Below are 15,552 nucleotides of genomic sequence, written 5' to 3' on the forward strand. Positions count from 1 at the left end.
AGATGAGAGGTCTGGCCATTTAGAAGAAAGTGGAAGAGAGTGTTTGTATTGCGTTATAGTGCTGTTTTGTTTTTCTTCAAATAAAAACACTTCAATTGTAGTCTTAGTTAGAGCCTTGGTAATCCAGACTTGGTAATCTAATAAATTTGTATCTGGATCAAGACTATCTAATTCAATGTTTCTTTAAGATGGATCACCTGATCGTGGATCATTATGATGCACAACTAGGCGCTGATGATAAAATGCTGGATATATTTCAATTTTTATGCAACATACATTTCATCATCTTAACATGTTCTTGTATATTCTGAATAACTTAGCTTTATTTCAACACAGAATGTAACAGAATAAATACTAAACTTTTCTTGGTACACTCTCAACTATGTATTTGTGTCACATCAAAGGCTTGTGTTTAGGTAAAACTTGTTTTCAATATTTCACATTTCTTTGGCTGAAAAATCTTATGTAAAGCCCACTTACATTTTTCTGGAGCTTAACTTCAAGCATCTCAGCGGGAATTAAGTAGCAACCATGTGCAACCATGATGTGTTTAAGATCTCCAGAAAACTCAATTTGACAAAGACCTTGAGAGGTGATCCAAGACTCCAGGAAATCCATCTGAACGCATTTTTTGTGCTAATTTGCAATCTTTTGTCTTATTCTGAATAATAATCGTTAATATCTTCATGGTATTCTATTATTTGACATTACCACACATAATATAAATAATCCAGGTGGTGATGTGGTTTCAAGCATGACCATTTTTTTAGTGCAAAGTAAAAGAAACAGCCACATAAAATAAAGAGACGCTATTTTAACCCAGAAACTAAATAGACACACATATGAATTTAGGGTTTATTATTGTAACCATAACAATAAGGTGGATCTCTCTTTATTTTGACCATCAATTCAATCATAATTGTTCTTTTTATCACAGGCAATAGTTATAATAGTGCACTTTTTATATTTAAATTATGATACAGACATTTCTTTTTTTAAACACCTTATTCTACTGACCCTTATGAATGAATGGAGAATAGTTTACAATCTTAGCCAGAGTTGGGTCAATGAAAGTGAAGGTGGGAGGTGAGAGATGAAACTGATGACGGTGAGCAATCATAAAGTGTGTATGGACTGTGAGGCGAACAACGTCGTACAGTTTCTATGGTGATGATGGCTACATGACAGGTGAGGAGGCAGACAAGTCAAAGGGACAAAAGGCGATAAAAGCAAGAGATGAAGCGAATTAGCAAGCATTCGATGTATGAGAAGAGAGGAATTATGTGCCAGGTTATGGTTTTGGCTGTGTTAATTCATTTAATATTACTGGGTCAGTCAACATCTCTGTAGGTGATCAGCTCAAAATGCATCTGCTGCACAGTTTTCAGCTCACTCTCGCTCAGTCGTCATCCACCCCGTCTCGCACACAGATTCCAGTTACCAGAGATAAGCGTGATTAAAAGAGACGCGAGATGCAGACAAAGATCATTGGAGACGTTCGATGAGAGCAACTTGTCAGCACTGCTGTCAAAGTCGTTCTTTTACATGACGAGAACAAAAATAAAGATTGAGAAATGAAAAAGATGGAATTGACACATTTTCGTTGGCATAAAATCTAGCGTGTAAACAAACACATGACATAACCGAATAACTTAAATAAATACAAATAAATAATAAATAGAGTGGAGGAGTGGAGAAATATACAAATAAACCACTAAAATGAACAAAACCGGAGCACTGTGTACCTCTCTGAAAACATTCTGCACTGTTCTTGCATATTGTGCTGTATGGAAGACTGGTGATGAACATCGACTAGTCTGACAGAGTACTGGAGTAATACGTGACTGTCCGAGTTGCTACGTCTGCTTGCAGAATGGTGCGACTCTCAGTGATGAGCGTGGGTGCAGTGATGGACTACTTGGCTTGTTGGTGAACACTGAAATGAGGAGCATTGGGGTTAGGAGACTTTGCTTGCTTCCCATTTTGAAGTCCTGTTCAACAAGGAATTGACACGGCAAGCCTTATAAGTCCGGCATCATGAAAACGTCCACTGATGAATTTCCGTTGTGTTTGGGTGTGGGTTTTTTTTTTGTTGTTTTATTTTGTTATAAGTCAGTACGTGAATACTATGGCAACAGGAGACAAGCTCGACGAGAAAGGTGGTTTCTGTTTGATCCACAGGCCAGGAATGCTCCTCTCATTCGATCTGGGCACAAACAGCTGTGATGAGGCTCATGGAACTATTCACGCATAGTGTTTTTTTTTTCTTCTCATATAGTAATGTTCATATTTCTGTTCAAATCAAAAAACACTTTCCTTCAGAGCAACAAGGGTCCAATGCAAAAAATCTCAGATGCATTGTTTCGTATTGTCTCTGAGTAAAAAGGAAATACAAAAGAATCAAAAGCAGTTTACTTTAAATGAATGCCTGTCAGCTTCTCCTGTCAAACACCGGAGTGTTTCAGTTGCTGTCGTTACTGCGATCACTGTGCTACTGACATCCTCAAAAGAAGTATGTAAACATAAATAAAAACTAAATAAAAAAATATTTATTTCACATTCACTTACTTAGCTTACTTTGTTGGTTTTCTTTACCTCAGGAGAAGACACTGCTGGAATTCCAGGATGTAGTTTCTCCTGAGAAAAACAGGACCTTTTGTTCGACACCACTCACTGAGGTGGTAGCAGGTTGTTAACTCTTAAGGATGCATTTATATTTCTTTCAGTACGGACTGGTAATCGCATGTTGCTTGATAGTGATATGAGCGCACGGGTTAATTTAAAGAGTAATCTTGAGAACCATCACAAGACCGTTGTTTCTTTTTGGTGTCAGATACTGTATTACTATGATATGGTAGACTAGCCTATCTGATCGTGTCAGCATCCTTTAGCAGGCTGATTTGCTAACTGGCATGCACATTAGCACTTCAAAATCCTAGTTTGATCTGTGAAGCTGTATCTATGATGGATACCAAACTGCTCATTCACATATTATTTTTTAATTAAAGGGTGGTTCCTTAACACTTCTTTATTACTTAAGGGTAGGAATCCTGGTGATCCAAAAGATCAAGAGAATGCTGGAAAAAAAATGCATGATGGGGGGCGGAAAGGCTCAATCCTTGCTATGGTCAAGCACCTTCAATAACTTAGTCAAGGAAGAATAGGAGTAGCTCATGGCTTGCAGGGATACTTGGAGATGAAGTTATACTGTCTTCTTTCTGGTGTAGTTCAGGCATCCTGCTGTGTGGTCTCACTTTCTATCCTACGGCTGGGATTGGGTTCCGTTGGAGGACAGCAGTCGGGTTCTCTCTTTCGCCGAGCCTCTGCGTTGCAGAACTCCCCCGCTGCCTCCTATGCCTCCACCATCTGCTCGGTCGCCCCACTCGCACCTGTCGCCCCCACCCTCAGAGCGCCTTGAGTTTTGGCGGGTGGGGGTCCCGTGGGGCCGGCCGTTCTTCTCATCTGGGAAGGGATCAGGAGCAGAGAACAGGAAAGTGACTCTCAACGTATACATGCTACAGGTGTGATTGAAATATTGGGGTGTGAGCCTAAAAGATTTGTACTACACTTTCTTTTCTTTCTGCCAAAAAGTCAGCCGCTAAAGTGGGCCACTGCAGCCTTCAAAGGCATTCTTAGCAAAAAGCACAAGTGTTGTTTGAAAAGAAACCTTCATTAGAAATGTTCTCACACAAACCACTGCATCAAAGACAAAAAACTGAGCATGAATCTACTCAGAAAGCTCATCTGTGCAGATTGATCTGTTTAGAGCAAAAAAATTAGAGATTTTGAAAGAAGAAAATAAGAGTTACACACACACATTTTAAATGCAAATCTCTCAGTTTAAGTAGGACTGCAGCTTTATGTACCTAGTGGAAAGTCAAAGGTGAAAAATGTTTATTTTTTCCCTCTAGTGTGTGGACAAGTGTGTTTAAGAAATCTCACCAGATAGGGCTTGCACCAGTGGCTGATCATGGGAGCTGAGAAGCTGAGCTTGAATCGTCTCCACCACTCGTCTGAACCTGCGACTCGGACCTGGAGACGTTCCATGGCAAACACATGCATCTTGGTCAGCATTGTTCCAAAAATATTTGTGCAAATACGACATCTGGGTTTCAGTATCAAAACTAAAATAATAATTCTGATGGTTTTCATGTCACATTTTTTGTGTTTTTGCTTATTTTTGACCAGACAGTTTTTCTATAATTTGACAAACTGCCAAATGTCTACAAAAAACTGTGATTTACTTGAGGAAGTGTCTGATCAAAGAAGAAATAAAGATGACAAACTTTTAAGTACTTTAAAAATAGGGTGTATTTAAATAGGTTAAAAAAAGTTTCTCCCTGTCCCAGTTTCAGTCTTTGTGCTAAGCTTAGCTAACCATCTTCTCACTATAGCTTTATATACAGACATTAGAGTGGTGTTGATTCTTAATAAAACTCTCCTCTTTCAGAATGTTACCCAAAATCTCACATTTTTGCTGGAAGAAAAAAAAAAACTATGTTCAGAATGTTTATGTTTCTAATCTTTAATTCAATTCACAATTTAGGGGTTTAACGTCAAGTCCGCTTGCCTGATATGAGGGTGAACGTTACACTGTAGATTCCTGTTTCCCTCCTCCCCTCCCTCTCGGTCCTCTCCCTGTCCCGCTCCCTCTCGCCCTCGGAAAAGGCAATGTCCACTTGGAACTTGACGGGCTTCTGGAAGACGGAGGGGCCGCCGGAGGACTTGTACTCGGCCCGGAAGCTGGTCTGCGAGAGGACGCTGTGACTGAGAGACGGGATCTGTGTGGTGGGGAGACAGAGAAGAAGCAGAGAGACCGACAGACTTACGAGGCGGGAGAGGTATGGGGCCAACGTGAGTATAGGGAGACAAAGGGTGAGGGTGAGGAGAGGAAGAGAAAGAGTGAGCCATTGGTGAAAGCAAAGTGATCCATCTACGTGCCACGAGTGATCAAAGATTAAACAAAGATTGAACACAAAAAGAAGAGAAAACTGAAATAATGAAAGAAATGAAGTGCGCACAGTATGAGAGTGAGTGTGTTACAGCTTTGCCAGTGAGAGCCATGCTTTCTACAAACAAGCTTTGATAGTGAGAGACGTGAAACACAGACCACATCGGAAACTTACAGACAGGAAAGCGTGGACGATGTCGGCTTTGACCGAACTCAGAGGTTTGTCTCTGATCACCACAAAGATCTGCTCCTCTTTCTCCAAGCCGATGAAATTCCCAAACCACGACTTCTTAGCCAGCCTGGTAGTCAGACAAAAAATAAATATATATACAGCATGAGCAAATACTCAGAGTCATAGAGAGCATACACACGGCTTTATATTGTGAAAACAAGATACTTCTCAGGAGGATGTGACTTACTCTGGGCTGGATTCTGGTGTTAGACTCGACATGTCTTCTGATGTAGGAACTGAGAGAAACAAATCACTATTACTTTTAAAATTTGAGTCAATATTAGAAAAAGGGGCAAAAATGGTAGAGATGTGATCTTCAGCCATTTTACACTTCTTGAATACTGAACGCTGAAAGAAAAAATGGATGTTTAACTGGCATCAGAAACAAGAACACCTTTTGAAACGATGACATACGTCGGTTCTTCCAGACCTGTGAGGTGAAAACACAACGTAACTCCCACATAGTATCACGGCGAACGTGCAGAACTCACCTTGCAATTTACGGCGATGGAAACGGGGCGAGCCCAGCAGGTTGTTCTTGAAAGAATTGAGGCGGGTCCTCCAGTGGGCGGAGCTGCTGGCCGCCATGCCACTTCCCCCTCCTGGGCTTGAAGGCGGGGTCAGCGACAGCGAGCCCACCCCTCCCCCTCCCTCCGCCCGCGAGGAGGACGAGGACGAGGAAGAGGAGGGCGGGGTGGAGGAAGGGTGGTGAGGGTGGTGGACAGGGGTGCCCAAGGGTGTGGGCAACGGAGAGCCCTGGGGGGTGACCTGCGGCACAGAGTGGGCAGAGTTTGGGTAGAAGCTCTTAGTCACTGACTTTAGGACAGAGGACGAAGGGAAGAAGAAACGGGGAATGGGTGACAGAAGTGGGGAGGGGGAGGGCGAGCGGGAGGATGGGTTGTGCAGAGGCAGGGATTTGATGGGCTGCAGATGGGGTCTGTCGGCGGGTCCCTTGGTGGGCAAGGTCTGGGTCTTTGGGTTGGGGGAAGCTTTGGGCTTGTCATGAGCCCGTGCTGAGCGTGGAGTGGTGGCACTTCCCTGTTTGGACTCCTTTGTGAGGGGGGAAGCGGTGGCAGAGGTGACATCTGATTGGCTGAAAGTGAAGACGGGGCTTTGATAGGACTGGGGAGTGGGGTTTGTGGGGTCGGGGGTAGGGGGGTGGGAGAGATGGAAAACAAGAAAGAGAAGGGATGGAAAATGGAGAAAGGATGGAAATGAATATCATGCTTAATGACAGAAGAGTGCATCTTGTGAATAGTGAATGTGCCAAATGCATTGCTATCAGTGCTGACCATAAAAGCTCTCATTTCTGCCCTTTCAGCCTTTTGTAAGAGTGATTTATATCTCATGTTAGTGACGGTTTAGTGACAGTTGTGGCAGTGAAAGGGTTAAGAATGCAGTGACAGAAGACAGTGGCAGTGTTACTGACAATTATGTTTTTAAAATTTTAGCATTTACACACATATTTATCACAGTTTTGAACACGATCGAACCAAAACTATCGGATAAATCATCTAAGTTAACAGTTTAAAAAATTAGCTATAGAACTACTTCTTGCATGCGGAGGAAAAGAAGTGACATGAAGACAGAAGAAAAATGCAAACCTCCTGCTGGGTGAGACATTTCATTTGAGGTGTTGTGATGATGTGTAAAAATGACTGAGGAGATAGATAAATGGATATTTTAGGGGGTTGTGGAGAGTGTTTAAATTTTTGTAAAGCAATTTAATGCAGGGGCGGGCAACATCAGAAAAAAAAATGCTGCAATAATTACCACAGCATATTGATATAAATAGTTTACAACAGAATTAGTGAAGCATTGACAAGGTGAAAAGAGTCTAATGGTTTTTGTAGTTTAAAAAACACAAACACTAAAACAGACCTGTGAAACACAACTTGTTGAATTCTATTTGGAATACTGCCATTAAAACATAGATAAAGATTTTTAAAAATATAGATAGTTACACTGAATTATTGTCCACTTTATCTTAATGTCAGTAAAATCCCACACCACACACAGTCCCAAACTCTAGCAGAATCTACAGGGTCGAAATCTGATGCGTACTCTGGGCCTCAACAGGAATCCAAACCATGCTGACACTGACAGCTGGGAAACACTGCAACACATAAATCTAAAACCGGAACTTTAGTCCTGATAGGTGACAGGTGGGAAATAAATGTTAAAAAAGCGGAATGTAGGAAAATCTGTATTTTATAACACATGTTTGTATCATGTTCAAAGATAGCGCTGCATCAGTTTTTTTACAGGCTGGCTGACAGAGCCTTACCCTGGGACTGCTGAGAGGGCTGGAGGAGAGACCAGTAGATGCTCCACTGACTGAGCGAGACCTGACAAGGAGATCAAAGGTTAAAAGCTTGTCGGAAAAGACGGACTATAAGCAACAAGAAACTGTGTGACACTGAATTCTTGCACCCTATGTACACAGTATATATGTCACGTATATGTGTAACAATAACACACTGTACCTCTGGCTGTGTGCAGCTGTGTCCAGGGCCCTGCGAGGCGGGGTAGGAGACCCCTGCTCAGTAACACTCAGCACCTCCAGGCTTTTCCTCTCAGGACGGCAGCGGCCGTGGCGCGTCAGCATTGGGGAGTCAACACGCTTTCTGGGAGGGTCTGCTGAGGAAACCCACCAAAAACTTATCAGCAGCTCAAAGCAAAGCCATCCTATTAAGCACCAATACATGATACACTGTGGAATATAATAGGACTGCTCTCAGAAGGTGGCAGCGGTCAAGTGTTCTCAAAATAAAATAACACATTTCTAATAAACCCTTTTGCTTCCAGTTAGTAAGAATGGCGCTGGCTCTTCACCATCTTCACTATGCATTTATTGTCTGTTTTGCACCTCTGAGAAGTATGATCACGTTGAAAGTAATTTTTCCACAGGCCTTTCGCTCACTGCACCATCTGTGACTGTGATAAACTTAGCTTCGTTTGCACTGGCAGAATAGCTGCCCTCTCTCAGTTTTGTCCCATAGAGAAATCTTGCAGATGTCCTGTGAAGTCTGATATGAACATTGTAAAAGAAAATTACGACTTACTGTTGGCGGTTCAACCACACTATCGAAGACAAAACTAAAAATGCTTCAGGAGATTTGGGCCTACACAGCCAAATCTGACAAGAGGGCACTTTGGTACAAACCTCTCTTGTCTGTCTTCCATATTGCTTTATACTTTATTGCAAATGGTAATCTGAGCAAAATTTTGTTGCATAAGCTCAGGTAATCCCAAATTTATACAGAGGTAAAGAGTACCTGTGTGTGACACTAGATTCACAGACTGTGGTACAACTGAGACAGAGAAAAGGAGCGTCCTCCCTTGAGTGGATCCCTCCTGCCCCCTAATGACTGACCTACGTCATTGCGCGGAGGTAAGTCCTCATCCTCATAGCTGGGGTAACGCTCTTTCCTGTCCAGCAGTAGGTAATAGATCATCTTCTCCTGGTTTTCTCTGAGACAAACAAGGCAAAAAAAAGAAACTCATCTGATGAGATGCTACATTTTAGAGACAATGATTTAGAAAGAAAAAATAGGTGGTCAGGGTAAGGAACCCTCCCAAAAAAATCCATGTACAAAAAAATTGCAGGTACAAATATGTTACCACACAATGACACAATCAATCCCATACACTTGGGTTTCATGCTATGATATATTTACAAAACATTCTATTTAATTGATAATAAGTACTGGGACAGACAGGAGTGGCATCTTGTAAATACAGTATGTTCCACTGTATCTGTCATTAGTGTCAGTAGCTGAACCTCCACAGCCTGAACACATCACACCCAGTCAAACTACATTTATCGCTTTACAGATGCCAGTCGCCACAAACTATTCAAGTTGCAGATTACATTAATATCTGTCCAGACTTGACCTTTGACATAAAATGCTACAGCGTCATTGTTTTATCCTGTTAGACATTTGCGTCATAATGAGCACGATTTCTTTAGTTTTGGCCAAAAACGTGCTTTGTTGGGCAACAGTGACCTTTGACCACCAAAACTGAATACGTTCGAGTGAATGTTTCCACCAAATCTGAAGAAATTTCATGCAGACATTCAAGAGATATTGCAATCACGAGAATTGGACGGGTGGTCAGAAAATATATTAGAGCTTCAACAATTACTCTACTTAATATTTAGTTGTCAACTACTGAGGTAATTCTGAACTATTTTGATCAGTTTGAGCAATTTTCTTAAGAAAAACAGTCACTATTCTTTGGTTTCAGCTCCTTAAATTTGATTATTTTCTGGTTTCTTGTCTTTTCTGTGACAGTTAACTGAGTACCTTTGGGTTGAGGACAAAACAAGAAATTTAAGGCCATCATCTTGAGCTCAAGGAGGCATAGAAACTCACATTTTCTGAGTGCAAATCAGCAAATTAATTGAAACCCTAAATATTATTTCCTTGTGATTACTTAACCCTGAACAAAGAGCACCCGACTGTACTATTATTTTGATATATGTGAGGCTGGATCATATCTCTTGGGCAGGATGTGAAAGTGCAATGTCACGACCCTTATCTTACAGAGGATCTAGTCCCTGATGGTAGACACAGCTATTCAGTCTGACACCTTTAAACCACATGTGAAGTCAAATTGACTCCGAGTAGGAGTTTCACATAGCTTGGTAGAAAAGAAACCATTTCCTGTCTACGCTTCCAGACAGCACTCAAAATGTGACAATGATCAGCGAGTAACTATTATGCACAACACAGTTGAACAGTCCTAAAGCAAATACTACCATTGTGCAGACTCAGATATCGTTACCGAGAGATGTTTTGATTTTTCCAGTCATTCGGTCTACAATCAGGCATTCAAAACCATCGTCATCCTTGGAGCTGAAAGGAATACTTACTCTTCACATTGCAAATCACGTGTGAGCTTGACTCGGTCTCGGAAACATCCCAGCGAGTGCATGCTGTCCAACACATCTGGGTCCAGCTCAGTCAGGGATAAGATTCGCCTCACACACACTCGCCTGGGAGGAGGCTGCTCAGGACACGGCTCATTACGACCACCCCTAGAATCCACAACACACACACACACACACACACACAACGAAACACACCAATGACACAGATGTTAAGGTATATGATCCATATATGATGCACCGTCATTTAAGCAGTCGAGTGAGTAAAAATGAACGTATACTCACAGGTACCAGGCGTGTTTTTGGATGGCCTCTAGCTGTAAGGGGTGACAGGGCAGATGGGGCCATTAGTTTCTACAGTCTGTTAACAGCCAGATGGCGATAGAGCTGTGCAGTGTAAACAGTTCACACTGCATCTTTTTTTGCATTCATACATCTCATCAGGGCTCAATATTTTATGTTGAAATGGCACTATACAAGTGTGCAACATTACAGTGTTGGACAATATAACATTAAATTATCACTGAGTGAGTTGAAGACATGGTATTGAACTAGACTGTCTCAAAAAACAACTTAAAACCTGGTACTAACACACATCTTTCTGATTGCAATTTCATACAACAAAAAACATAAAATCCTACTGCAATAAGATTATTATAGGAATACAATTAGAACTCCAGCACGGACAAAGCAGACAAGTCTAAAACCGAACCAAAACCAAAAATTACTGGTATTACTAACAGCTGCTGAATTAAACCTGCAGTGCAAAACTTTTGTCTCCCCCTTCTGGCAGTGAGAGTAATTACACAAACACTATCGATGCATGCTTTTAACCGATGCTTTGCCATTGGTCGCTATCTTTTTTCTATTGTAATTCTTCAACTAAACACAGATTTTTTTTTTTATAAATTTGGAGTGTGAAAAATTTTACTTGGATGTTTGCTAGATTTTTCAACCACAGGTCCCGTCATATTCAGACGTGCTGTGGCCAACTGTCTTCGTCGCTACAGTTGCTCGCCTCTTCATCTCTGGTGAACCAATCACTGCTAGTTCACATAAAATGCATCCATACTGGTGGACCACTGAGGGAATCTCACCACAGAACGCCGATTTAAAACTCCAGGACAGTGCAAAGTACAGAGATTTACCTGGTTCTGACAGGCTTAATCAGCAGTGTGTGAACTCATTTGGTAACTGCTTGAATATAATGGATGTTCATTTATATCTAAATGTCCTGCACTCCAGGTTTAAGCTGCTCTCTTCACTATATATTCAAAAGGAAGGAAGGCGAGGCAACCCCAGGTCAAGGTGGACAACTTAATGCAGGTGTAAATCTGACTAAATTATTTCTGGATACTGTCTGCATATGAGACTGGTGTGAGCAATCTCATACCGTGAGCCTCTTTTCAGGGTTGACCTCAATCATGCCCTTGAGCAGAGACTGGCAGTCCGGTGGGATGAAGTGGGGCATGTGGAACACACCACTCTTCACCTTTTCCAGGAGCTGGCGTAAATTGTCATGGTCAAACGGCAGAGCACCCTGTAGCGAGAGAGTGACAAAGGAGAGAGGACAGAAATATAAGATCTGATAAAGAAAAACTTGAAAAAAATGTGAAGTGGGTACAAATTGCAAAACACATATTTAGAAAGAGACCAAAGTGCACTGTGAAAACATGAGTTAAAGACTTACCACCAGCAGGGCAAACAGGATGACCCCACAGCTCCACACATCTGCTCTCCGTCCATCGTATTTCTCTCCCTGCCAAAGGCACAACCCCCCATGAATTCATTCGCAATTCTTTTTGAATACATAAATGAATCGCACTAATTGGTAACATTCACTGAGATCATGTCAGCTGATTTAAAGCTTATCCAAGACTACACTCACGGACTATATCTCTGTCAAAAGAAACGCTGTAATCCATTTTAATCCAGCACTTAGTAAATCTCAGTTCAAAACACAGTGAAACATCTTTTCATTGATACAACTGGATAATCTTCTGAGTGTTTGGAGCCCTAAAGATTCACTCTTATTAAAGATGAGCCTTTATGAAAACAACACATCTGACAGAGTTTTAGGAGTTTTTTTAAAACATTTAAAAAAAATAATTAGTCGTGTTTTTGGTTAGTGTTTAGCTCATTTAGCGTTGCAATTAAGTATTTTCCTCTGATTTTGTGTTTTGCTCATTTTCATTACATTTGAGGAGGACACTTACCCGTATAACTTCAGGACAAGCATAATGTGGTGATCTGAAAGGAAAAAGCAACGTTACGGGAAAAATGATCATGCTTACAGACGCAGAAGAACTGGCAGTAATAGTGGTAACAGGAAAACTAAAGCTATAGAAGAAAGTAATGCATATGTGGTTTATGTGCTCTGTCACTATTAATGTGTTCTTTATGGCTTCTACTCTACTCTGTCTTTGAAGAATATATAAGGTCAAATCCATAGATTAACAAATTACAAAATATGAGTCTTTTTATACTAACTACTTATAAACTTCCACACCGGGCTGGTACTCACCCACAGCTGGTTTCTAACAGACTGTCTCCCACCTGTAGGGAGGCCATGCCAAAGTCAGCGATGCGAATGTTGTTCTTTTCATCCAGGAGCAAGTTCTCAGGCTTCAGGTCTCTGTGACTGCACAAACACACAAAATATTCAGACTTGTGGTGCTAATTATGGCATCCTAGTATAATTATAGCTGCATGGGTTTGAAAAAGTGCCATTAATATTTGTTCACGCTGCAGAATCACAGGTTTTCCCACTCATTTATTACATCAAACTGACATTGATTTTATTATTGTTTGACGAAAGAGCTTAGCAAGTCAGCAGAGGAACCCAAATCATCATCCTACATATGATCCTAGAACCCAGTCGAAGAACCACTACTCTGTGCAGAAACCAACCAGATGGAATGACTGTGGCAGAAATCCAGAGCAGAGATGATCTGCCTGAAGAACTTCCTGGCCTCTTTTGGAGTTAGCCGGCCCTTCTTCACCAGGTAGTCAAACAGCTCTCCTCCTGACACATGCTCCAACACCAGGTACCTGTCGACAAACATGGACAACACTCTGATTGGAAACCAGTTTTGATTCTAGGGCTGTAAAACTAAGACTGAACACACTTTCAGCTAACCTGACTGTCTACTCCAACAGCTGTTTTCTACTATATAAGCATTAAAGGATTTGGGGTATATCCTTCCTCTAGATAGATCAGAATAATTGCAGGAGATGAAGAAAAAGTGAGAATTACAGTAATGAGAGCGAATTAGTACAGTTCTTAGGGTAATATTTACACCCATCTCACTCCAAATGTCAGTATTCATCAACAAAAGCGTGCAGACTGCATTGAGGCAAAGCGAAAGGCTGTTTTGAATGCAGAGGGAACTCACAGATATTTGTTATTCTCGTAAACATCATGCAGCTTCAACACATGCGGATGCTCAATCAGTTTCAGAATGGCAATCTCCCTCTCAACCTGGTTAGAGAGAAGAGGAAGATAGAAGGGAAGAGAGAAAAGAAAGAGATGAAGATACTGAAGCAGAGCACAGCAGGCAGTCAGTATCATTTTTAAAGCATAACAGCCGAGGTTAATTCATTAACGAATCCAGAAGATAAATATAGAGAATATGGAGCAGTTTGTGTACAACTCAACACATCATGCTATATACAAAATTAGCACCGTTGTCATCACTGTGAGCAACAATCTCAGCAGCGTCACACCGTACCTTCATCAGGACTGACTCAGACAGCTTCTCTCTGTTGACTATTTTGATCGCTACCTTCTGACCCGTAATACAATGGACCCCCAGTTTGACCAGTCCTAAATGACAGAATGAGAGATGAGCGGGAGGGGAAAAAAAGGTATTGGAGACAGGAAGAAAGAGGCTTCGTCTATAGCTTTTAATTCTACAAAAAATAATATCAGAGGCATCTTGCAATTTGATGCTTTAAAGTCCTGCTTCAGTTCAATATTCAGTGTAACAGATTTAAAACGGGAGATGGAGGTTTAGCACAAGAGATGCCATCACAAAACTATTGACACAACAGTTTGAACTCTGGGTCTGGGCCTTTGTGATTTGCTAAGTGAATTGTTTCCGATTGTGATTTATATTTCAAACGTCAACCTTATAAAAACAGAAGAGAGATTTACCATTTTTACACTCAAAAACAGTATGGTGTACTCACCTGTCTGTCCCTTCCCCAGAGTCTTTTCCAGTCGATAGGGCCCAACATATTGAGCTGACTGACTTAGAGACAGTTCCTTACTCATACTGCTCTGACTGGAGGCTGATACACAAGTATTATTACTACTACTGCACTGTGATTATTGCAATTACTGTGATATTGTATACAGAAGTTACTGTGGGGATACAAGATGATGCTCAACTTAGAAGGGCTGCATTTTACATTAGTGACAACACTGCTACTCTGAAGTTACTAAATGAAACATGTAAAAAAAAAAAAAAAAAAAAAAGATTTACAACACCTTGGATGACAAATGAGCATCTAAAACCGGGCTAAATATTTCAGTGAACATCATATTTAACCAAACACCTCGCTATTTGGTAGATTAAAGCAGGGAAACTCAGATGACATTAAGTTGCTATGCGTTAATACCGACCCCTAGCCTAAAGATAAACGTGACAAGGTTAGCAAACTAATGAGCTTTACTTATGTACATTAGCTTATTTGTTTTAGCTTGCACCTTGACGTTAACTATATATGACGGTTAATAGGAAAAACGTTTTATAGCCTCAAAACAAGCAGGTTTTGCTCACATTTATGTCGCTCGCTGGTTGAATTTACCGACAAAACGCCCAATACGTCAAGTGAGTGGAATTAAATGGATGTTATTCTCTCTGTCAGGCCTGTTTTACAGGTGCAACAACATGCTATTTTAGCCTCGCCGCCGCCGCCGCCGCCGCTCTCCCACACAGCAGCGAGGCTAGCTTTAGCTTCAACGCCTGGACCAACGGCCGTCTGTCAAAAAAACCGACACCGCCTGAAGTTTCTCGCCAAACGGGAAGATTCATCGGACGGCCGCCGCATTCTCACAATATTTCGAGGCGAAGCGCGTATTCCCCGCAAAACAACCATCTTTTTTTTTTTTTTCCCCCAGCGTTGAGCGTAGTCCTCCCCCTCCCTGTCCCTGCCCGTCTCTGCCTCTCTACATCACTGCAAGTAGCGGTTCACAGCATCTTCCCCGCTCCTCTCCTTTGGCGTGTCCTCCTCCCTCACCGGCGGATACTCAGGTGGAAAAAAACAACACACACTCGGATCCGCGGATGAAGCCGCGCTGTCGCCCACCGCCCCGATCCCCCTGCCCCGCTTCTGATTGCAGTTCACGCAGGGTAAAAAAAAGAAAAGGCCCCCTTGTATTATACTCCCTTCGGTTTTTCTTGCCGTAAATCGATATTTTCTCTCCCCTCTTCCTTCCTTCGCCTCACTCGCATCAGCATCCGGGTCTCA

At 41.7% G+C, this 15,552-nt stretch overlaps 1 protein-coding gene across 8 annotated transcripts; it reads right to left on the minus strand.

Moving 5' to 3' along the window:
* Positions 1-841: 841 nt before the first annotated feature.
* Positions 842-15,552, minus strand: brsk1a (BR serine/threonine kinase 1a). Of its 8 annotated transcripts, none has more exons than XM_023293798.3 (19): positions 14,269-15,549; positions 13,809-13,903; positions 13,473-13,558; positions 12,988-13,128; positions 12,602-12,718; positions 12,294-12,327; positions 11,768-11,836; positions 11,471-11,617; positions 10,363-10,394; positions 10,063-10,227; positions 8,560-8,657; positions 7,670-7,820; positions 7,471-7,531; positions 5,675-6,305; positions 5,371-5,419; positions 5,127-5,250; positions 4,571-4,781; positions 3,943-4,032; positions 842-3,462 (listed from the first exon to the last, which is right to left on the minus strand). In XM_023293798.3, exons 1-19 carry the CDS (start codon positions 14,351-14,353, stop codon positions 3,263-3,265), a joined length of 2,586 nt encoding a protein of 861 aa, XP_023149566.1. In that variant the 5' UTR covers positions 14,354-15,549; the 3' UTR covers positions 842-3,262. The 8 variants fall into 8 exon arrangements, with proteins under 8 accessions (XP_023149566.1, XP_023149565.1, XP_023149564.1 ...); XM_023293797.3 differs by having other exon boundaries at positions 7,670-7,823; positions 14,269-15,548; XM_023293796.3 differs by having other exon boundaries at positions 842-3,474; positions 14,269-15,547.

Source organism: Amphiprion ocellaris, chromosome 18 (genome assembly GCF_022539595.1).
Source record: "Amphiprion ocellaris isolate individual 3 ecotype Okinawa chromosome 18, ASM2253959v1, whole genome shotgun sequence".
Taxonomy (NCBI): Eukaryota; Metazoa; Chordata; class Actinopteri; family Pomacentridae; genus Amphiprion; species Amphiprion ocellaris.